We start from the raw sequence: 25,558 nt of genomic DNA, 5'->3' as shown, positions 1-25,558 counted from the left end.
CACCTGCTGTCGTCCTCTTGCAGGGCTTCATTTTATTTCAGTAAAACATTTTTTCCCACCCCACCGCTTACAGATTAATCTTGCCAGGCCATAATCCCCCTTACTTTTAGTGCCATAACCCATCTTTTCTTTTTTTTTTCATCTCCACCCTGAGAGATTTTTTATTTTAAATGCTACAATTCTTCATTTATTCATTCCAGTTCTTGTTTTTTATAGTTTTTTTCATGATTTTTCACTGTAGAATAATTGTCCTTTCTTCCTGTCTTCCTTAACTTTGAGTAGTCCTAAGAAATCACATGAAGCAAAATCAGGACAACGTTAACACTTCACACAAAGAATGATTTGTGTTTTTACCTGTTTTTTGTTCATTTTTCCCTGTTACGTCCAGATAAACGGATACTGATGCAAACTTTGGGAGTTCTTAAAGTTGCAAAACGAGTAGGCAAAAAATATATAAATAAGAAGCTCCCTTAGGAGTGGAATTTTCCTGACAGCTTTTAGGAGACAGCACGCCCAGACCCATAGAGACCAATTAAGGGCAAAAGTCAGAAGTCACTAACTTTCTTAAAGCTTGACAGTTAGTTTAAAAAAATTTTCTAACTTGGAAGACTTTTAATTTACACATACATGTGTAGATATGCATATGTGAGGAAATAACACCCCGTGTCTCTGTGTACACGTCAATTTGTCTGCATGTTGCAGTGAATTTAAGCAGTGTCTACTTCACGCTGTCACTTGAGAATTAACAGTCATTTTGAGGGCAGTTTGATAGCTGTCATACAGTGACAGTTTTGTCACAATCCCGAAGTCTTGAAACAGTATTTATCAGCACTGACTGACACTCGAGAGGAGCCCAGTTACCCAGGAGACAGACAGGCTCACAGACAGACACACTGACACACTCTTTAAAGTTTATACTTTCAAGCCATCTGCTTGTTAGATAATCACAGATAAAAGAGTAAAAGGCCGAGATGCATGAAGAAGAGTGATGTGTAGAAATAATTATCAGTCATAGAAGGGTTAGAAGTCTTGGCTATGAAAATGCACTACTGTCACTATCAACTGCTCTTGCAAGTATATAAGTGGATGTTGTGTTTGTGTGTTATATTGAACAGATGTAAATTTGAGCAACTGAAATGCCTTTTGACCTTGAAAAAAATAAATCAACACAAACTAAATTTTTCAGGGCTGTTAAATAAGCATTTTTATCAGCCTTGCATAAATTGTTTTTCTCCCTTTTCAGAAATGGGAAACAGTCAGGATAGGCCTTTTCTCTGATGTAAACAGCAAGAACAAGACTGAGGACAATTGTTGATTTAGTGAAGAAGACAACTTGGTTGAATTTGCACCGTGTTACTCACTGCTGTTTAGGTAGAGCAATCTGTCCACCTTTCCATGATGTGCAGTTATTTTGTAAAAGGTGGAGAATTGCACTTCCACTATGGATGTTAGGGTTCGGATAAAAGCCTCCAAACTAAGCTTTTAAACTTTTTTTTTTTTTTTGTTTTTTTTTTGTTTGACTGAAATCGCAGAAATAGCAATCAAATGACTGTTGATGACTGCCAGTATCGACAGAGACTATGCTTCACTCTGCAGATAAAAGTTTCAGCTCTCTGACACTTTGGTTGGATGACATACGCAAACCTATTCCAGAGTTTTTCCATTAAATATGAACATTAACATTTTGCGGCTCTCCTCCCTTGTTTCACCATTTCTGAGGTTACATCACACTCATGCATAATTGCACAGGCTCACATGCATGTATCTCCCTTTCAGCATTTGCCGCAGTGATAACATTGTAAATAGCGCCGTCCATAATGACTAATTTTTTTGCTCAGACAAACTAATTTCTGTGCCTTCTCAAATCAAGCCTTCAAATTAAAGTAATTATCACAAATTGATTTTCACCAAATTAAAGTCAAGCCCCATCCTGCTTCTCCACTCCACGATTCTCTCTGCTCCCAGCTAGGATCCGCTGCAGACTGCCTTAGTTGCCACTACACACTGAGCATTATAGTGTTTTGTAGACCCTGAGTGAGCAGATGGAGTGCTGCAGGCAGTGTATATTTGATATGGAGCTGTCCATCTATGCTGCATGAGCTCAGTGAATTGAGCATGTAGTTGTAGAGTTCTTTGGAGGAGCTGTCTTGCACATGTAGCTGAATCTTACAGTGGAATCCTTGAGTTGCACGTGGCCACAAAGAGTGATGTTATAGAAATAAAACTACCAACCAAAACTTAATGCACAGCAGTGCATTCGGAGAGAATTCAGGTCCTTTCACTTTTTTCACATATCATTATGTTGCAGCTTATGCTAAAATCGCTTAAATTCATTGTTCCTTCATCAGTCTAGACTCAACACCCCATATCTGACTGATGCATTCTCCCGACTTCTGTGTGTGTGTGTGTGTGTGTGTGTGTGTGTGTGTGTGTGTGGCAGATTTACGTAAGCAGATGGAGAGCTCTGAGCTCAGGAACCAGAGACTGAAGGAGGTGTTTCAGAGAAAAATCCAGGAGTTCCGTACAGTCTGCTACGTCCTGACCGGCTATCAGATCGATATCACCACTGAGAACCAATACAGGCTCACCTCGGTGTACGCAGAGCACATGGACGACTCCCTGCTCTTCAAAAAGGTACGTGTGCTTCACATTTGCGACTGCTTAATGTGGACACAATCAAATATCACATTATTTTGCCCCAGATATTTGGTTGGTGGTTCGATTCCCTGCTCCTCCAGTCTGCATTTTGAAGTGTCCTTGGGCAAGATACTGAACCCATGAATCGGTCTGTATAGTAGAAAAGCCCTGTATGAATGTATGCAAATGGTTGAATGTGGCTTCCATTGTAAAGCGCTTTGAGTGGTTAACAAGCATTATATAAGTGCAATCCAATAATATATATATATATATATATATATATATTATATATTATTATTATTATTATTATGTGACATTATAACTTTAGTGCGTTCAAAGAAAGAGACAGATAAAAGTTATGCACAAGCTCAGAAATGTGTTGAACTTTTATACGACCTTTAAGACCAGACATACTTCAGCTTTAATACAGTTTCAGCTTTACATACATCTCTACCTACATACCTGCTGAGATCAGGTATCAGGTTGCAAGTAGCTGTTGAGCCGCTGGCAGTGTGTGTTTCTCAAAGCATATGCACAGTGATCATAACCATAGAAGTGTGAAGTTAAAAGGGAAACACTCAACATCAGAATTCCTACAGGCTGTAGCGTCTGTGTGAGTGCTGATATCTCTGTGAGCTCTTACACAAAATGCTTCAGGAAGTGCAAATTTGACCTTGCAAGGTGCTTTCTCCCCCTTTTTACTGTATCCCTCCCACATCCACGTTTATGCACCATTATGCCACGTTATAGCTTTGTGCCTAACTCGTCCATGCAGTGAGAGGAACACTACGCCAACAGAGACTGTGTCCTGCTGTTTTTTATTGAATGTGTGGAGGAATGGTTGTGTGTGTGTGTGTGTGTGTACGAGAGAGAGAGTGATGACTGGGCAGTGTCACAGGGCTGGGCCGCATTAATCGATCACCACTCCCCATACACTCATTGAGTGGGCTAAATAAAAACTGTATTTGTGTCTGTCCCTTAGCTGTTGAGAAAATCCTTTCCTTAAGTAGCTTTGCAGTGAAAACATCCTGTCATGCTCCCTTTGCACTTACCTCTTTGTCTCTTTCTTCCTCGCTCCATCCTGTCCTGCTACACCTTTATCTCTCTTCTTGTTTATGCCCCCCTTGATCTGAGTGTGTAGCAGTAGCTAATCACTGTGTTGTTGCTGTGTTGTGTTATGATAGGGGGCCTCTAGCTAGAAAAAAACCCCACAGAGAATCCATACTGGCGACGTTGAAAGCAGCTTTATTATCTTGGCAGGCTAATTATTGTGGTCAAGAGGAAGGCGATTGCGACTGTTCATCGCCTTGCTCAAGGACTCACTTGAATGCAGGTGGAGTAGTGAATAACATGAGAATAGGGAGGATTTGAATGTGCGTGTGAACGCACGCACATGCTTTTATTTTTTCTTGCTTGTGTGTCCAATCTGCTTCATCGAACCCACCTGCGACCCTGCCAGAAGAGATAATTCACCGTCAATATTTATTAACCTCAGACTGCGTCCAGAGAACAAATGCACGCACACACACACACACACACACACACACGCAGTCGTAATACCCTCATAGTGCGCACTGTCACACTCAAATGCACACATACTCACTCCAATCTCAACACTTTCTGTCACACCACACTTCACCACACAGCACCCACCCCCTCCCCCCTCACTCTGTTGGGTGCACATGCATACAGATGTACAAAGACACACAGATACACACACAAAACAGATGCTTACACCTCCAGTATTAGTATTCAGGGTGTTCTCCACTGTCTGACTGCGTATGACACACACGCCTGGTGGCCTATGGGAGCAGAAAGGCCTGTACTACTAATAGAATACAACACTCACACCACACACATGCACACACACACGCACACACACACACATAAGGAGCACCCACACTTAAAGGAACACATACACATCAGTACAATATACATAACATGCATAACATGCTCTTGAGGCGTGTGTGCGAGTGTAATCTGTGCTATGAGAATATAAAGTGGACTAATTGTAGGATGAGGCAGGAGTAAGTGGAGAGAAAATGGGGGATTTTGGACAGGAAGCATAGAAGTCTTTACAAATAGGATTCTAATGTTATTCACCTCAGCAACAGGGTTGCCAGATAATCCTGCTAATATCCCCCTCTAGCAGAAGCACCCAAATCCCCCTCCTATGGTGTAAGCTGTTTAACCTGCAGCTGTCATGTTCCCTCTCTCTCTTCTTGCGCATTCATTATGTCGCACTCTCATTGAAATGATTCCTTCAGCCTGTATTCACACTTATTTTTCAGCCCTTTAATACTGCTTTAATTTGGTAATTTAAATGTTTCAAGTAAAATTGTCGGATACAGATGCTTTTTTTGTCTCTTTCATTCTGTTCTGCGTGAGTCTCAACGGGGATGGGAGAGAGACAGGATGATAGTGGTAATTATAACTGCAAGAAATGTGTTGTTTATTCAGTCCTTGTCACTAACTTGGCTCAGATGTTGTTATTTAAACCACATTCCCCCCCATTTGATCTGTGGAAAACATCACCACGATCAAATGCTGCTATTTGAGGGTTTTTGGGAAAAAAGGATAATGAAACAAAACTTCTTTGATCATCACTCATGCAAACATATGATTCAGCTTGAGAGAAAATGTGTTGATTGAAGCTTCAACCTGTGTTTTCAGAGTACAGCAGCTACAGCTGCTAACTATTGTTTTTTATTATTGGTCAATCTGCAGATTATTTCCTCAATTATTAGACGGTCTTTTATTCTATCAAATGTCAAACAGTTGTCCCTTAAATGTCTTGATTTGTCCGACAAACGATCCAAGCCGCTAGCCGACTAGTGAAACTGATCTATTCAGTTCTTTAACAGTTAGAATCACTGGGTCTGTTTGATTTGTAGAGAAGGGGGGCCCTCTGTGGATAATTCAGCTCCCGGTTAAAAATCTCCTGAACAACTGACACTGGAGAAATCCAAAGTTTACGGCAATGGTGCTGAAGACGAAAACTCTTAACGTCACCCAATGTCGTCTTTTGTTATTGTTTTGATTGAGACCCCATAGCGGCAGAAGTTACATACTGTGCATTTAATTGACTAATCATTTGAGCTCAGTGTTTATTCCCCCCTTGTTCCTTTAATGGAACTCCTTATCTAACATGAATACCTCTGTAGTGCTAATACAACACTCCACCCTCAAAAGTGACCGCAGTGTTGAACCAACATCTCTCACCAGCTTCATAAAGATCGTATTGTGGGAGGTTTGTTTGAAGGCATTTTTTGCGTGTACATTGTTTAGCATAGCATAGTAAAGGTCCTGTGACTCAGCGTTATTACCACAACCAAAAATGTAGATAGTCTTTTCTCCATTTTGCACAGCAGGATTGCTTCATGATGTTAGTCAGCTGTCAGTCAATCAAATTTGCTGCAGGCATTCTTGGTCCCCAGAGGATGAATTTTTGTAACACTGTATATAGAATTCCTGTTTCCTTCAGTTGTACTTTTGAGATTAGCACTAACATAGCTGGTTGACACACTGTATGCATGTTAATGTGATGATGCAGTGCATGCATAGACTCTTAGTCTTTACTTATTCTATTGTTGCATCCTATGGTTAATCAAGATGCACACCTCTTCAATATTTATCCTAAAACACTTTGAAGTGAACTGATATAAAATTCAAAGTCAGAAGGAATCTTATTATGTTGGCACTTGCCTGCTGTTGTTTTGATCAGTTTTACAGAATAAAGTCAGAAGCTCAACTGTGGGTTTCTGTTAACAGCCGATCTTTGAGTGTTGGGAGATCAAAAGTTGTGAGTGTCGAAGTCGACTCTGTGCTTCTTTTATAGTGTTGCAAACAAGAACCGCTGCAGTGCAAAAAGCTACTCAGTCATGGCCGGTCCATGTGGAGAAATGATTGTTTGTCAGTTAATAATGGATTAATGCGATGTTATGTTAAAATGTCTGTGATGGCTGTCTGTTTTGAAAGGGAAATTGTGCAGAAAATGGTTGTGTATTAGCTTAAGATGAGCGTGTGTGTCATTTGTATTTTTAGCTCACCCCTAGGTGAGAGGGCTGATTAGCATCAGTGATTAGGTATTTATGAGTCTCTGCTAATCAGCGAGATAAACACCTTAGCTGTGTGAGCAAGTGAGTTATTTGAACATTTTTCTTCCAGAAGTTTTCGACAAGAGGAAGGCACGGCTCGCATTTACAATATTAACATTTGCCCATTTAAAGATTGAGATAAGCACAAAGGCCAAAAAGCCAATCTGACATTACAAGGATAAAGACGTTGTTTGCAGTTTTTCTAATACACACACAGTGATTTAAATGCTACTTTTTTTTTTCTTTTAATTTCCTCTAAGGTATTTTATTCTCATAGTAGAACAATGCTGGATAGAGGCGTGTAGTAGCTCAAATGAAATCGACCTATCGTGTTTGTGTTGTTCAAATTTAGTTGAGCAACTTTAGTTGAGTCAGACCAGTTATAAAAACAAGTGTGGAAAATTGTAAATAAACAAATCTTACAAGTTGTGTGTCTCTGTGAGTAATCTCCCAGAACAGATCCACTGCTGGGCTTACACACCTCTGCTATTGATTAGCTCATTAACAAATAAACAAACACACGCGCGGAGCTGTGCTCTCCACAGCAGTTACTAAAAACTTCTAGATGTTCTTGATCGACTCACTTTTCTTCTTTTTCTTTTTTTCTATCCCTCGCTCTCTCGCAGTCTTCTTTCGCTTCCTTGACACCGGTTCCCCCGTCTTCCCTTCCTAATGAAAGGAGAAGATAGAATCTCAGGGCCAGCTCATTAAAACATACTCCCAATTAACTGTCAACCCTCTCACCAGAGAGCGATGGAGGGAAAGGAAAGAATGTATGGAGGATTGGTAGAGGCAAGGGTTTAAAGAAGCAATGAAGTCGTGCCTTTCGAAAAAGCAAAATAATGTGTGTGTCTGTGTGTGAGAGTGGGAGAAGGAAGAGGACAGTTAATAAAGTATAGTTTATGAACACTGTCGAGTCTTAATGACCTGTCTCTGTTTTATCAGCCACTTGGGGATGATTAACGCCACACAAATGTGTGTTTGCCTGTGAATGTGTGTGGATGTGTGTGTAAGACAGATTGTAAGCCATCACTGCTTGAATGGTTTAGTCATTTGTCTGTTATAGCTTAATTTTCGAAATAACTTTGGAGCGCAGTTCGACTGTCGGGGTTGCTTGTGGCTACAGGGCCAATAAGACTGGACCCATGGGAGCAGTCAGGAGCTGGTGCAGTGGAGCCCAGCTGGGCCAGTGGCCGGAAAGGTTTCTGGTGTCACTCGTTCTCACCCAGTGATAAGCCTGTTATCTGTGCCTCTGTCTTTTTCCGACCAATCAGAATGACTGTCACTCAAGTGTTAAGAGTGTTATTAGTAGCAGACAGTGAGGCAGCTACTTAAAATGATAAGGACCGATAAAGGTGTTTTAAATTTCTTTTTTAACCATTTTATAATTGATTTTGGAGTAAAGTGGAATGAGAGCGTTGACTTTGCAGGGAATGGCAGTTACAGAGCACTCATTGCCCACAACATCACTATTGACATCACTCAGTGGGGTGTAAAAATATCAATAGAGCTGATTTTAAAAACGAGGACAGTTAGAGATCCGTCCTGTGTATAATCAGGACCGTGGTAACATTTAGCTTTTTCTATTTCATGTCACTCTCAAAACAATATATTGACAAAACAACTGTGGTGCCTTTACCACACACACGTATCCAAACAGTAACAACAGCTGCTGTAACATCAACAAAGATCCAACAGGTAACATAAAGAGCGTTTATTATGTCCAAATAATTACAAAGTGAACATGCTGGTGAACGTACACAGACATGAAGAGTTTTAACTCCACGTTAAAACGATGCTCTGAACTTTTCAGAAAGGCACTGGTGTCGTCACTGCAGCTCAGGTAACCAATCAGAACAACAGCTCCTGGATGAGGTGATGATATTCACCACATTGTTGTCTCCGACAGATCATGTCATGCACCCACATCTTCCTTGCTCTACGGCTGTCAGATTGAGCGGCGACAAGCCGTCCATACAAAGTATGGATTTGAAGTGCTGGCAGGACGCTGAGCACCGCCTTGTCCCAGTGCTTCATCATAAACACTCCGTGTGTAGGTTTTTGTTTCTATGGCAACAACATCTGGCCAATCTACTCCACAATTGGTCTTTCCTGTCTCTGTTGTGGTAGCTTCTATCCGACACATCATAAAGCTCCAGATAGACAGAAACAGCCCCATCTGATTGGTTACGTGAAAAGACTTTAAAAGTTCAGAGATTTTCAACTCGAAGCGCTCGGAGCAGCCACACAAAAAAAGACGGAGCGCTCTGAAAAAGCCTTTGGCTGTATACGCTCTCTTCTCATTAAACAATTGGAGAGAAAAAAAGAGGCTGGCACTCAGGAAAAAAACACCATATGGACATACACCCTATGAGGGCAAGCATCTTCCTGTTGTTGCTCATGGTAGAAATCAATGTCAAACCAAGTGGTTATAAAAGCAAAGGGATGATGCTAGTCTGTCCTACAATGGCGGTGGTGAGATGTCGTCAAGATATTGTCATAGAAACAGAACCCACGTCCAACGCTATTCTGCTCAATCACAAATCCATTTGAATCCTAACTTTAAAATGAAACTTTGTGATATCTAGTGTGATGCTTTGGCTGTGGGATGACGAACACCGACTTAAAAGCCCTTCATCTGGTTAAAGGAAGACACCTTACCACTTTGATGAATACCCACCCTTCTCTGTACTTACTGTACTTACTGTACTTTTTGCTGTAGTACTGTAGTGTATCTATTTTTAGCTGAATCAAACAAGGTCATGATACAGACAGGAACAATACATTTGATAAGGTTTTTCCTCTCAGTCATTGTTTTTCTTCGTCTACAATTTCTTTGTGTGTGTGCACATGCATGATCGCTTGTTCATGTGTATGAGACGGTTGAGGAACAAAATGAATAAGGAACTATAAAGGATAGATGAGTGGGTGTTTGAAATATTTTGGGAAAAGAAACGAGGCTTGCTGGGACTGAATTTCACTTTGCTCTCTGACTGAAACAAAACACTCACTGCTGTATCGCTGATAGCTATGAAGATAAATATGAGCAAAGCAATAATAAACAATAAACACAAAGGCTGATGGGAATACAAGAGTGAATAAATTAACTGCATTTTCAGTTGATATAACTTTATGTACTTAAAGCTTCAGAGAGAAATCCTGGAGTTAAAATCCCAGAGAAAGAGGAGACTGTTGACTCTGATTCCTCCTGACAGTTTCCTGTCCTGCTTGCCCTCAGGGTGTGTGTGTGTATGTGTGTGTGTGTGTGCCTGTGCATACACGTTTGTGTGTGTGCACTTGTCGGCATCACTAGTTCCTCTGGTCGATGTTGGGAACATATGTCTGCTGTCTCCATGGTAACATGATACATCAGAACCACACACAAGTCCACCTGAGGTCATGAATACTCCTGAGCAGGAGAAGGCCACTCCAGCTCTGTCACAGACTCACGGCGGTTCACGCGTTAATGTTGTCAGCATAACTTTATGCATCACTCAGCCCAAACAGTCCCATGATTTTTTATTGGTTCTTGGAGTTTGCAGAATAACAAAAAAACCAAAACATTTAGATTGGTTTGACAGGCAGGTTATGGTCGACACGTCGTTTTGTTTGGTGAATAGAACCGGATAGTCACAATCTCCCAGAATTCGTTTGGATTTGATGCATTATGATTTGATTTGATTCTTGATGATGCAGTTACATCAGATAATTACCAACTTAACAAGTAAGCAACACTGTTGATACGCCTCCACGCTGGCGACAGTCAGAGCTGGGTTATGTTTTCGGGGTTGACCATCTCGCCATCGCACTTTCGTGAACGCAAATATCTTGAGGGATTTTCTTCAGATTTGGCACAGATGTTCACTTGGACTCAAAGATGAATTGACTAGAATTTCAAGGTTCAAGGTCACGGTGATCTCACGTTCTTGTGAATGCGATATATCAGGAACGCCCAGAGGGGAATTTTATTACATCCGGCACAAACATTCACTCTGACTCAAGCATGAACTCTGGTGGTCAAAGGTCACTGTGACCTCACAAGACACGTTTTTGGCCATAAGTCACAAATTCATACTGTAATTATGACACAATTAAACACAAATGTCAAGTGATGACATTTTATATCCAAATGTATCAAAGGTCAACTTCAGTGTGACATCATAATGTTCTGCAAAAACACTTCTATCCGTTATTCAGTGCTGTAGCTCAGGAAGGGGAGATTGTCACCATATTTCCTGCAACTTGACAGGTAGATGGAGGCACACAACCATGAGGCGGCAATTCTAGTTTCCTTCAATATAAAACTGTGTGACATTATTGGCTAAATTTATAAAACTGTGGACCAAGGATTTATTTTCCTCGCCAAATGCAAAACAACTAAAACATGAAGCATCTATTTTTTTATTTATTTATTTATTTATTTTTTTTAGGCCTATGTGAGCAAAACAGTCGAACCAGAATGACAAACATGCACCACTTCCAAGGTCGTCGTCATTATTCACGTTGGTAGCAGATGCTTTAACAAAGGGCAGCACATCCACTTGAATGATCACTTTGAGCACAGAGCACTGGGTATCAACTGAAAGTCTTCTCACTAATTCATCTGCACTGTTTGTATCGACGTCAGCCTGACTGCAGGCAGCCATCTAGCAAGTGTTAGTTAGTGTTAGCTGCCCGACGAGGACCGACTGAAAGAAGCAGAATCCACACACTGTTCACTCGACTACCGCGGTCTCTCATCCTTCGGTCAGAGATAATATCTGTTCAACAAACAAACAGAGGCAGAGCATTGAGTCTTTTTTAGAGTCTATCCTTCTCTAGACTATGTGATGGTCAGCCGACCATCCCGAGTCACAACAGTCCCGTGAACTGTGACGGGTCCTCAGTGTTATTACCTATCATCTACATTACTGTTTAAGTCAAAATAATCTTTTTATTCCACTTTATAATAACTCAAGAACTTACGACTAACACTGCATGCACATAACATTCAGCACAGATGTGCAAGTACATGGGATTTTAATAATTGATATTGGATTTAAATAAAATTCAAATAAAAATTGTGATTAATCCAAAAATTGAGATTTATTTCTTTCATTAGATTCATGTATTTTGAAATTCTCTTTTCACTTTCCCCTCAATAAGGCGAGATAAGAGAAATGCCAAGAGTGCACTTCATTATCATATTAGCTGGAGTGTTTCTTGCTGTAAATATTCTCAGTGCTGTTGTTCTACAGTGAAAGGTCATCTATCTCCTCTAAGTGTTTGTGTTTGACTTGTAAATAGCCACCTGATCTCATCACCAAAAAACATCACTTTGACACACAGATGGGGCTTATAGAAAACTAAACAAGTTTCATCTCAGGAATTTGGTCTAGAATTGTCTGTTTATAGTTTATGTAAACTGGACAGGTGGGTCACTGTACAAAACATCTAAAGTATCAAATACCTGATGGGAAACATAATTGTTTTTTTCACCTCTCACAGAAATCTAAAATGAGGATGGTAGGTGTTATATTCAAATTAAAGCAGGATGTCGTGAACATTATGCAAATAATCTCGAGACACCACATAACAAGTCCATATGGGTGAGGGTTGATTCAGGGCTGAATGATCTGAGGATAATTTCTAACTGCATTGTATTATGGTAATCATTTAAATTGTTATTGCATGTGAATTTTAGCATAATTTAAAACTTGGTTCTACTCGATAAAATCACATAAAGTGATGTAGTTACTTTTTGTTGATTGTTGAAATTCTTCCAGGATTTTTTTTTTTTAGTTGGAGAAACGCTTAATTACCTATAAGCTCAGCTCGTCTTGTATAGGAATAAGTTTATCCCACATTTAACAAGCTGTAAACAACAAATTATCTGTGATCTTCAACTTCATCAGCTATAATGAAAACTGTCCCCATAACAACTGTCACAAATTAAAATTAATTCTGTGGACTGACCATACTACAAAATGATACCATACTGTTGTCTAATTAGTGTGATCCACTAATGCAATCTTATTAAGACATTGTTAATAATGTAAAGATATAATTAAAATTCTGGCTCTTACCCTCTTTGTAAATTACACACTTTCAAATTGTGCTTTCATTATAAACATGATTAATTTTCAACCTAACCTGCATCATGGTTCACACAGTGACATTAACAATTCATTCCCATAAACTCTATTAATGAAGCAGAGGAGCTTTTAATAACCTGAATCAAAAATACTAGAGCAGCCATCAACATGTTCAACCCAACAATAGGAAGTTCCCTTGAGCTAAATGTTGATTTAGCATCAGTGCTCCTGAGATTTAGTTTGTGTTGCATACACTAAATGACCGAACAAAGTCTGAACAGTGCGTCACTGTGTGTGTATGTGACGCAAAGAGGCATGCATGAGTTTGGTGATACCAACCAGCAGCCTGACACGTCTGGCCAAAACTACATCTATAACAGTAAATATGTCTGGGAGCAAACACAGCATCACTGCCAATTCACATTTAAATTGAAAAAACTCACCTGTGGCTTAGCTCCTCAAAATTTCCAACAGCTACATCTTGTTTACCGGCCCAGTTTGTTTTGCTTTGAGTCCCATCTGAAATGCATACTGCATATAAATGTCCCCTCACTTGGAATATGTTACTTGGAGTTTTAATGGAAAAAAATATCAGCCCAGTGGATGGGCTACTTCTGTAATAGCCTAGGCTTCATTTAATACTACGCAGAGGTCAGCACCTGGTCGTCCTCTCAACTCAACTGGTGGTTTAATGAGCTGTCAATCACACATTAAAGGTGACAGATCAGGATTGCATATGTGGAGTTTTCCTCCCCATTACAAAATGATTCACAGCTGTAAATAAAAAATAATAATATAAATGAGCGGCACGGTGGTGCAGTGGGGACTAGGCTAATTGGTTACTCCAAATTGACCATAGGTATGAATGTGAGAGTGAATGGTTGTTTGTCTCTGTGTGTTTGCCCTGCGATGGACTGGCAACCTGTCCAGGGTGTCCCTCGCCTCTCGCCCGAAAGGATGCTGGGATAGGCTCCGCGACCCTACTAGAGGATAAGCGGTAGAAAATGGATGGAAGGATGGATGGATGGATAAAAATAAATGAATAAATATGCTAAAATTACAGCTAAAAACCAACAGGGAAGAAGATTGATTTAACAGTTATTAACAGTTATTTATGCCATGTCTGGGACCTCAGGCTACCACTACAGTTAACACAGATTTAATTACAAATGCACAAATATTGCATTTCCTCCAGCTTTATGGAAATGCTCGGAAAATGGTGTGAACAACAACACACCAAGTTTTTAGGTGTCTTATTCTGACAACTGTAACTAATTCAATGTTTTATGTATTTATGCTAGTGAGAATCAGGCTGATCACAGTTCTTTAGTGAAGGTATTTATTAGTACTACTTGCAAAATAGTCCTCTGTTAGCTGTATGTAGTCATTAGGTATTTATTACTTAGACACATGAGCAACACTTTAAAAACAGTAAACAAAAAGCTGATTAGAATATAAATATGGATGGAATAGCTGCTGATTTAATTATTTTTTTTGTAGACACTCTTCTCTGTTTCTCTCTCTCTCTCTTTCTTTCTCGCTCACTGACATCCTCTTCCCGACTGCAGAAAAATGCCAAAATCTGCATTTAAATTGAAAGCTATTCATCTGCATATTTCTGATTATTCAATTAATTTGCCTGCTTTTTTTTCACCCCCACCAATCAGAAGCTATGCCATCCAGTTGAATTCTTTATTGTTTATTTTTGATGATGCTGCTGTTGGGGTGGGGGTGGGGGGTTGCTGGTATGTGTGAATACTAAATATGTGCATGGATTGATGGGAGCAGAGTTGGGAAAAGGTGTAACCTGAAAAGAGTCTAAGGTGTAAATTAGATTTTAATAGTTTTTTTTTTTCTTTAATTTCAATGCATCGCTGTCACTTTGCTGCACAGATCTCTGTCCAATTCATCTCAGTAGAGGTAGGAGAGACCAAGGTAGAGAGGGTAAGACGGGGGGAAAAAAAGGCTCCTCATTAGCGGTGGAGAGCGGAGACAGGGGTCAACTGATCTGCGAACTGCATGTCACCACCTCAATATATGGCCATCTGTCACATCCACGCATCCACACACAGGCCCACACAAGCACACCTCTATTTTACCAGCAGGGCTGCAAAGACCTGTGCAAAGCAGGATGTCACATCCGTAAGGACAGTGAAGCTGTCTTTAAGCGTTTCACTTAGTCGTTGAACACAGAAGAGTGTGTTAGTAGAAAAGAAACGTGGATTTAATAGTGGCCTGTGTGTGTGTGTGTGTGTGTGTGTGTGTGTGCGTGCATACATGTTTGTGTGATTATTTAGCATCAATCTACTGTTGGTTATGTAATGTGCGTAATGGCACTGTGCTTTGGTGTGACTCTCTTCAAATCAGACACTCCAGACACACACACCTGTCCCGCTGTCAGTGTGAAAACCGGTGTGATAACAGGTGACAGTCCCGCAGCTTTACTGACATTCTTGCTATACTTGTATAAAATTTGTATTTTTGGTTGTTTGTGCTTTTGTAAATGCATCTGTGAGTCGTAGAGTTCTTGTAAGATAAGGCTAGTCCTGTACTCCACTTTCCTTGTTGTCCACCAATCCTATGAAAAGGTCAAAACCAAGAAAGCATTAGTCCACTTCTCAGAATTTCCCGACTTCTCCAGCCCCTGTGTGATTCTCTGCTTCTAGCTCACTGTTTTGCTACGCAGGCAACACGCTTTCGTTGGATCAGTTCATTTTTGGTTTTGGTATTTTCATGGATTTTATTGACCCAACCAGAGATCACTGGACTTATCCTTGAGTATAAGAATTGAAAACTATTCCTAGGGTCCTTTTCAAAAATACAATATTCACCAAACACTAGTCTCTCATAAAGATGCACCTCCCACCTTTGTGCCACGCTTGCAGCGCTGGGACTGAGAGCTAGATTCAGAGCTTATTTCAAGGTTGGGAGGAAAGCAAGCATGTTGAAGCGTCGCCTCTTATCTTTGAGCTGGAAGGAAAACAGAGGCCTTCTTCATTTGTTTCAGCCTTTACATCTCTCATGTGTTTCTGTCTAACCGTCTGAAGGCATGGGCCTGTACCTTTACTCTGACTCTGCCTGCATTAGGCGAAGAGCATGATTGTCATTCAGGCAGCAGTGCCGCTCCTTGGTTGGATGAGGTCACTATAAAGCCCCGCCCTGCATCTCAAGCCAGGAAGTATTGATTTCCTTTAATTGGATAGACAAATGGAAAGCGGGGATGAATGGGATAGCACTCCTCCTCTCCACCGTTGAGGTCCGTCCTTCTTACATTTTGCAAGTTTGTCCTGTAGGATTCTTGCTCCTGATTTTGGAAACAAAAAGAAGTCTTCTTGCATCTCTGTCTGTTTTCATGCTGAATGACGTTGGTGTCACCCTGTCCTGTGACTGTTATTTCAGATGTTGTGTAACAAAATACAAGTCAATGTTTTTATGATTTACGTTAACCTCACCCAGCGTTTTTTTTATGCAGCTCACTCCACCTGCTGAATGAGAGGAAATCCAGTTGTTTCTCATTGTAAACAGAACCTTGTTGTTTTTAATAAAGGTCAGATATAGTTTAAAACACTTTTTAGGGAAGAGTGAATATGCAAATAACCATTGATAAGGTCAGTATTTGAATAAAGCTGATTTCAAAAAAACCTCCCCTGACCTTTTATTAACGTCGTTTGGATTTTTCTCTGCACAAAACGTGAGAATAAATTTAACAAGTGTTGCAACGTGTGGCCCTCTGGGTCTCTTGTTTAAAAAAATGCTTCTTTTAAACCACCAAAAAAGGCTTTTTCTCCTGTTATCACACTTTTCAGAAGAACTCTCATGTATTACATGATGTTTCATTTTAATCACAAACTGTTGATGGGTTACTAAAGCAGGCCTTGACTGTGGTAACGAGCAGAAATCACTTAACCACTCCATCTGTACTCCAGTGCGAGATGTTTTAGCATACATGAGCAGAATCACAGAATATTAATGCCACGTACTTCATTAGGCAGATTAGTGCAAAGTTTACAAAAACAAGCGTACTACTTTCATTTATTCATTAATTAGATCAAATTATGTGCTGATATTCGTGCATTTACTGTCAATCAATTAAAAAAAAATTCAAGTTACTTTCAACCCGTCTTTCTTTGCCTATATTTAGGCCTTTCTGTCAATCAATTATGTTAAATATTTTATCCGTAACCTCACTGCAGAGCTTTTTTTAATACCTCAAGTTTACCCTGAGTGTACTGGCACAATCAATTCTGATTTAAGAAACATCATCCATTCGTACACTGGTCGGACACTGAAACACAGTCTCCTGTGATACGCTGGTTTAAAAAAATACTTGATGTAACTCTAACAGTTGGGTCGGAGAAACGTTCTTTAAATAATCTATTGTTGTAGACCTTGAGCTGCAGCGTAAAACCAGGTGGATGCAGCCGGTAGAGAGAAAAAGAGGGTTCAGGGAAAAGCTGAATGACGTCATTACATGCGTTATCATAAATAAATACAAAAAGCGCCGATAGCCAAGGATTCTTGTCTAATCCAGATGTGTACATACAGTAATCCTGACAATTTCACATCAGGACATATTTTTCTCTCACTGGAAAAAACATGTCATTGAAGCTACAAGGTTGTGAGCTTCATTTACTGTTGCAAATATGAATACTTGAGAGCTGGACTGAAGCGTACCATGACAATATAATATTGATTGACTTCAACATTAAAAGAAGGAAAAATGCATTTAGAGAAAAATGTACATGTTGTCCAAAAGAATCTCTACAAACATTCAAATCCATATTATTCCTTTCGAAAAGACCTTTTGTGTAAAACGTGAGAAAGACTGGCCTTGGTGGAAAAGTCTTGAAGGAGGCTGTGATTCTTGTGTGTGTGTGTGTGTGTGTGTGTGTGTGTGTGTGTGTGTGTGTGTGTGTGTCTCATTTCATCACTTTTGTATTCTACAAAGGTTTTTGTGCACACAAGTACCTCTGCTTCATTGGCCAATGCTGGTGTCATCTCTCTCGGGATGGCAGTATCCCCCACTTTCCCCCTGACTGAAACATCTGAACAACTGTTGGACAGATTGCCATGGTTTGCAGGGGCGGGGTCTTATTAACTTCAGTGATCCTCTTACTTCTCCGTCGTCGCCTCAGAATTTTAATTGACCGGTTTATGACCACATACTGATGACTTTCCCATCAGCCTTTGCTGTATTTGTCGTTTAGTGCTAATTAGCAGATGTTAGAGTCTCAGTCGCAATAATAGTGTCATGGCATTGTCAATGTATGTTAGCTTGCAATGTTAGCATTCAGCTCAAGGCGCCGCTGTGCCTAAGTACAGACTCACAGAGCCTCTAGTGTGATTGTAGATTCATAGTCTGTAAATTAAGAAAACGTTTAACCCTGCAGCTATAGTTTAATACATGCGAAGACTCACTCATGAGTTCAGGCTACTTGTCTTTGATGCACCAATAACTAATTAAGAGCATATGAATAATTTTAAAGCACTTCCTAATTTGAATCTTGATTTACTAAAATCAAAGATTGTGTAAAGACTGAACGTTGCTGAGCCCAGCTGTGTGAACAGTATTCAGTCAACATGGTGAATCTGTTGGTATCAGTGGATTCTCCCTCCTTTGTCTCTCTGCGTTTCAATTAATCTCTCTCTCTTATCATGTCTCCATGTTACTCTAACACTCCTTCTCTGTCTCACATCCAGAGCACCACTACTTCAGTTTTGTGTCCATAACCTTTTTGTAATCTGTGTAACATTTGCTCAGCCACTTGTGTGTGTGTGTGTTGTGTGTCTGCGAGCACATTTGACCACTTGAAATCCAAATGTTATGTGAAGGGTCTTGTGTTTTTCTAGACAATGAGGCTGTTATCTTAGTTTTCCTTTCCTGACCAACTGTGGGAGTCCTCAGTCCTCTGCTCCCATTGGCCTCCATCAACTTATTTGCTGTGTCACACACACACGCACACGCACACACGCACGCGCGCGCGCGCCCACTCATACATGCGGTCTGTTCTGACGACAAACTTTGGCTGAAGGTGTTTCAGACACTGAGATCTCCATGGTAACTGGTCACAATGTTTTTCTTTGATGTATGTGTTCCATGTTCCCAGAGCCCCAGTGGATTGTAGAGCCGTGTGCACACACGTGTTTGTGTGTGTGTGTGTGCCTGTGAAGAGAACAGCAGCCTGAGGATATGGCATATCTTTCAGACAGCCGCGCAGGGGAAGAAAACACCAGGGAGTGTGAGAGAAATAAAGCCACAGAGTGAGGCAGGAAGATGGGAAGTTGTCACAAGAAAGATGGTGTGATTAGAACCTTTGGATTGCCTCCCTTCAGTGTCCAGGCCAGTTCAATGAAGATAGATTTTGAATGAAGTCAAGACCACAGGAGCCGAACCGTGTTGTTGTGAGGTGTCCTAATATAAAATGTTTTACAGACACCTGTCTGCTAATTACACACGAGTGTGTGGCTGAGGTGTAAGTCAGATTAATGTGTCTGCATGAGATGAATGTGTCTTGTTCACCACTGTTAAAGTTGGTCCATTTAAGTCATGTACAGATATCCAGGGTGCCCAGAGGATCAGTCTAGGTTTGGGCGGTATACCGGTTTTGTCACCGGTGTCACGTTCTGCCAAGACATGGATTTTGCAATGCCATTACTACCGTGATACACACACACACATACCAAGGTTAATTCAGAACACCTACTTCTTTATTGATTATTCAATATGTACATGAAGTGATAAACAGCTCATCAGTTTTCCGTCCTCTCTGTCGTATCATAACGACGTCCTGCCGCTCTCTCTGTGAATGTCTGTCTTACAACCTACAGGCTGGTGATTACAGTGACTTTATAACAGCTGTAAAACAGTTTCTGCTGAACAATAAACATGAGACATTATTGAGCAGGCTTTGGTTTTAGCAAACACTCGAGGGTGATCTCCCTCCCACAACACCTCGTGAAATATGTTACAGCCACAGGTTACATACAGGCAATAGACTCATTCTGTGCACCGCTGATTTAACCCGATGCATGCTGGACTTGAAACAATACATGTTGGTTAGAAATGTTGTGCAACTTTAGCCAGCGCTACAGAATGTCACCATGAATGTCGGCTGCAGTTTTCTATACCAGGCTGCTGCAGTTGCTGTGCTCCTGCTGCACTGACTGGAAATCACCTCTGTGATGACAGAACTTCACCCTAATTAGCTTAAAGCTTCACTGACGTGCATGACGTGTGGTACATTTTTATTAAGAACTTCAGATGCGCTATCTCCTGTGGTTATCTCCCCCAGAGGGGAATGCAATTTATTTGAACTCCTCCTTCTGGCAGCTCATTCTTTACATATGGGCACCAACACTATAGTTTTCATTTCCAGCTCGAAAGATATAAAAACTGTTTAGTTTCTGAGTTTGTTGTTGTAGAATTTGTGTTGTATGTTTGACAATCGCATGTTGAAGTGTGTGAGACAATTCATAATATTTTTCAACTCAATTCGTAATATTGTGACCAAGGTCTGGCCTCCGATTGTTGTGTTCAGAAGTCATTTCAAGTAGCTTTCTTCATGTGGGTTAAAATGTACAAGGTTGTCAGCTTCCAGTTTCTTCGGAGATGAAAATTGTAAAAAGTGTAATGTAATTACTAGTCGGACTGGTGCCACATCATTTGCAATCTGATAAATACTGCAGCCAAAGTTGGTCCACTAAGCGCCGTTGAAATACGCCAAGAGATGCGCTGAGGAAATCACTACAGTCGCAATACTCACACTCAAACTGAGGAGAAGGATTAGGAGATGCTTTGACTTATGGGACTTGAGTCTTTATCAGTTCCCCATTAAGAATGAAAAAAATACTTTTTATTTGTAAAAAAAAAAAAAAAAAAAAAAAAAAATGAATGTCAGCCTCATATGAGCGGATTTTTTTTTTCTTCCACCGTCTTATTCATACATTTAAAACAGGAAGCAACTTCTTTTTTTAATAATGATTATTTTAGGTTTGATAACATTTTGATAATGATCCAATTAAAGACCAGAATACACATTTAATCTGGGAAATACAGCTCCAGTCTGGTGTCACGGTGGCCTAGAAGTGTAAGATGCTTACCACATAACCGCAACAAATCCAGCTGGAGATCTTTGTTGCATGTCATCCTCCCCCCTCTCCTTAATTTCCTGTCTCCAGCTCTTGACTGTAAACTATCAAAAGCAACAAATTACCAAAAAATACTTGAAGAAAAAAAAAAAAAGAATAGACAATATCACTTTGGCTTGTTGGCAGGTATGAAGAAAAGTGACGTCATTAAAGTCCAACTTAACACCTTGTTTTATCTTGAACACACAAACGGAAAACGTGTTCACACTCAGAGCACATCAGAGGAACTCATACATCTCTGAAAGTTTTTTTTTTGATTATATCTTGATAGCGGTGGCTTTGCCCGCATCAGAGTGAATGTGATGTTGTCTTTTACTCTGGGGGTGGGAATAAAATGTAGTGTCACAGATCTTTTTTTTTTTTTGGTCCAGAGTGCAGAAATACTTGATATTATTTTCCTTTCCACTTTTGAAAACGGCAACAAAAACAGAGATAAACAAATGCCGCTGCGTTAGAGACAACAGCCTGGGACTGTAATCAGCTGAAAGTTGAACACAGTGATTACACATGTAATTTTCTAACTTAAGAAATGTGAATTTAGTAAGTTGGCTCCATTTAAGCAGAATAAATCAACTACCAGATTCTACTAGATGAATCAGATGAAATCTTTTTTTTTTTTAAATTGAAGATGAACACAGAAATCATTCAACCCTCCAGTGTTTCTTCACAGCTTGTATTCAGCCTTTACAGATTCTCGAAGAACAACATTGAAACAGCAAGTCATTCTCCCTTTGTCTCCTGAGCACTCTCCATACTGCATTTAGCCTTGGTGTAGCATTGTGCAGTCAGATAGCAAATGCCATTAGTTCAGTTATCCTCTCCTCTCAGCCGTCGGAGATTTGTGGCGTTTCGCACAGAAATGAGCAGCTGAGTTCACCTCAGCCTGTTGTGTGTGAGGAAGCACACTAATTGGTTTATCAAGTGGGATTTACTTTTTCTTTTTTCTTTTTAAATATGCATCATAAAAAAAAACTTAGTAATGTACCAACAGCTGCACTACTTCTCTGTTTCTTATTGCTTGAGTCAATTTTCTAAATAATAATATAGCAGAGTTCAGGCAGAATCAGTTTTTTAAATCATATTTAATCATATTTCATGGAAGGTAATTTAGCTCCTAATCGCACTCTGTGGGTGAACATTTACTGACCTTCAGTGATAAAGTGTTCATGTGGTTAATAATGTAGTGCAGTATTGAATCTTTTGCATTTATTCTTTTTGTATTCTACTCTTCTGTTATTTTCTTCATTTCTTTCCTCAGTATTGTCCCATCGCTCTTTTTAGAAAAAAAAAAAAAAAAATTTATAAGCCTTCTCATGATACTTGTCAAATAAAGATCTGTGTTTTCTTCCTCACATGGACACAGGACGTTTCTCAGACGTCTCAATATCTTCCCAGCACGTCATGGGACTCTGCTCCTCACTACCTTCCTCCCTCCCTGCAATGCTTTAATTACTTTATCCCTCGTTTCCCTCATCCCTTTCTCCTTCACTCCATCGCCCCAAGCTGCTCCTCATTCCTTTTAATTAATCCACACAGATTTAGACACCTTCACCCTGCTGTGAATGCACACACACACACACACACACACACACACACACACACACACACACACACACACACACACACACACACACACACGACAATCCCCAGTAGACAATAACAACTTTATGTGATCTTGCCTCACTTTGAAAGTTTCTCTCTGGAGATAGATTTAGTGGAAAACCCAGGTCTTATTGTTTGATATTGTGTATTGTTTTTTGACATCTGTGTGTTAATATTTGTGTGTGTGTGTGTGTGTGTGTGTGTGTGTGTGTGTAGGGCTCCAATGGAAGCATGCAGCTCATGGAGACAGAGTTCTCCAAAACTCTGGGAGAGATGGTGGCCCTTCATCTGCATCACCAGAAGAGCATCCCAGCATTCCTCTCTGCGGTGACCCTTGACCTCTTCAGCAGACAAACCACCATCTGAAGTAATCCGACACAGACTCAGACACGGGGGCTGTAAAATCTAAAATTGGGATTAGTTTGATTTTAATTGTATATTTTTTTTTTTGTTCCCTTCCTTTTCTCCTGTCTCATAAGATATTCACAAAGTGCTGAAAATGTCCCGCTACTCAACAGCTCTGACATATGAGTAGTGCAGTCAGTGCCGTGTTGTGGAGGACGAACACTTTGTTTGAAGGAATACTTCCATCTTGCATTCAAAAGGCTTCGAAAACCTATTTGTACACTGAATATTTCATCAATGAGTCTTTGAGAAATACATTTTTTCCTAACAGGGACAAAGTTGTCATGAAAATGTCACACAAAAGCCGCTGATATTTGGATGTGGAGCGTGTTTTTATAGTGGGAGTTTAATGTACACTTCCCACTGAGTTTAATACACACTGTGTGGAGCATTAGAAACATTTGTGTGGCTCTGTGGATCTGCAGTAGATGTGTTCTGTGTGGTCTTTACCAAGGCTGAGTCTTTGTTGACTCTTTTATTCTGCCTTTTGTGTCCTCTCTCTAGGGGCATTATATAAAAGGTTGTGGCTACAACTAGTCTGAGTCAATCCAAAGACTGCTGAAGAAATCCATTTTAATACAAGAGCAGTGGCTTTTATTATTATTTTTCAGTCTTATTTCTCATTCGTGTTCTCAGATATATATCAAAATCTTAAGTGAGTTTTCATCAGTGTCTGATTTTAGTTATGCCACAGATATTGTCTCTCGCTTCTCTCTCTCTCTCTCTCTCTGGATCTTTTGTAAGAAGAATCAGTGAGGGACAAGGTGAAACATTTCAGAGGAAAATACAGAGACTTGACTTCCTCCGACCACATTCAAAGTTCACACTTACCGCTTCAACGTTAGAAAAAAAAAATGTAATATTTGATCTGTAATAATCTCACTAAATTTCACAGTAAGTGCAACAGGCTGTGCTGTGTTCTCAAACAGGGAGCGCTTGTCTATTGCTGTCAGGTCTCTCATTGTTCTCTCTTAACAACAAAATGGAGAAAACTGAACAAACAATCATGGCACAAAACCGTTTGAACAGTAATGTGATGAATCATTTTGAATATCATAGACAGAGCAATCATGCGTTTTCATTTTATAAATGCGAGTGCTTTACAGGGAGATGACCACAACAAGAAATCTGAATCCCCTGTTACATCGTCACTCAACTGAGGCGGTGGAGTCTCTGTGAATACAGGAAAACATTTTTTACAACACGGTGTTTAGGATAAGGCTGTGTGGGTTGGTTTGAATTAATTCCAACAAATTACAAGTTGGTTTTCTTTTTTTTTTTTTTTAGATCGTTTTTTTGGCATTTTGTCTGTTTCTCATCTTTTTTATACTTTTTAAGAAAAAAAATTTTTTTTTAAAGTCACAGTTCCTCCATATATCTATATATATATATATTTTTTTTAATCACAGGGCTTTATATGGTATACACTTTATTTTTCCACTGCTCATCTGCTTCATAAAAATGTTATTAGACATTGGTGTGTCATCATGAAGTGCTGATGGGACAAATAAAGCCCACACATGGAAAACACCAGGGATGCTTTAATGTTTAAAATTCAAACATTAGTTAGAAACTCTTTTGAAATTCTCTCTAAAAAAAAAAAAAAAAAAAAAAAATGCATTTATATGTCTTTGGATATCAATTTTATTTTAACGAACTATGAATTATTCCTGTTAGGATTTAGTTAACGATCATGCCTGTGTGTATTTCCGTGAGCACAAAACACGAGACAAGTAGAGGGAAATTTCTTGGCAGCAATAAAGAGAAATGGCAGAAATAAACATGGCGTGAAGAGGGAAGCAAGGGAGCAATCCAATAAAACTGAGAAACGAAAGGAAGTGAACTGAGAATAAAGCCACTTATCACAGCAACAATATAAGAACTCCAGCTGGTGCAGCCATATGTCTCATGAGGAAACATATTCTCCTGTACAGTACATGCCACATACTGTCCTTTGGTTCTTTTTTTCCTCAGCCTTTCACTTTAACAACACAGCACATCTACTGCACACTCGACAGCTCTCACCTGTAGGTCATATTGTAGAGGGTTTCACATAAGCTGTGCAACACATACAGTGGTGCAGCAGACGTTGTTTTCCTTCAGCAGTGTGAGTTGCACTTTGGTTTTATAATCCCCATCCCATAAAATTACTGTACCCCCTTTTCTGTTTTAAAGATGAATGCAAATGGTAATCAATAAAGCATATGACTGACTCTTGAAAGACTGACTTGACTTCATGAATATTAATTTTGCAGCAACATTTAACCTCGGAAGAGATCAAATCCTGGCTGGTGTCAAACTGAAAGATGTAAACGAGCCTAATAAGTTGACGACTCTCACCGCTTTGTTGTTGAATGCCCCTGTGATCCTGGATGCTGTGTTGTCAGGCGTAACCGCTCCGGTAAGCTCTCCAAAGGCTGTTAGTCCCAGGTGAGCAGCCGAGCTAAGTGCAATTCAAAGAACAGTGTCTTTATGAAAGAACAGTGTCGTGTGGAAAGGAGATACTGGAGGGGGGAGTCCTGGAAGGGGAGCTTACAGGCTAGCGACTGGTGTCTGGGTCTGTACCCATCGGCTGGATCGACCTCGGACCAAATG

The 25,558-nt window shown here is 40.0% G+C and overlaps 1 protein-coding gene across 1 annotated transcript in view; it reads left to right on the top strand.

The window, feature by feature from the left end:
* Positions 1-24,196, top strand: part of mad1l1 (mitotic arrest deficient 1 like 1) — a 62,769-nt gene extending 38,573 nt beyond the window's left edge. Inside the window, exons 17-18 of the mRNA XM_022738215.1 lie at positions 2,441-2,634; positions 22,775-24,196. Coding sequence (XP_022593936.1) covers positions 2,441-2,634; positions 22,775-22,924 — 344 coding nt within the window. The 3' untranslated portion in view covers positions 22,925-24,196. The remainder of the gene's footprint in view (positions 1-2,440; positions 2,635-22,774) is intronic.
* The last annotated feature ends 1,362 nt before the right edge of the window (positions 24,197-25,558 follow it).

This window comes from Seriola dumerili, unplaced genomic scaffold, assembly GCF_002260705.1.
Source record: "Seriola dumerili isolate Sdu_G_001 unplaced genomic scaffold, Sdu_1.0 BDQW01000035.1, whole genome shotgun sequence".
In the NCBI taxonomy this organism is placed as follows: domain Eukaryota; kingdom Metazoa; phylum Chordata; class Actinopteri; order Carangiformes; family Carangidae; genus Seriola; species Seriola dumerili.
The sequence above is the reverse complement of the archived record's forward strand: the minus strand, read 5'-3'. Positions and strand labels throughout refer to the sequence as shown.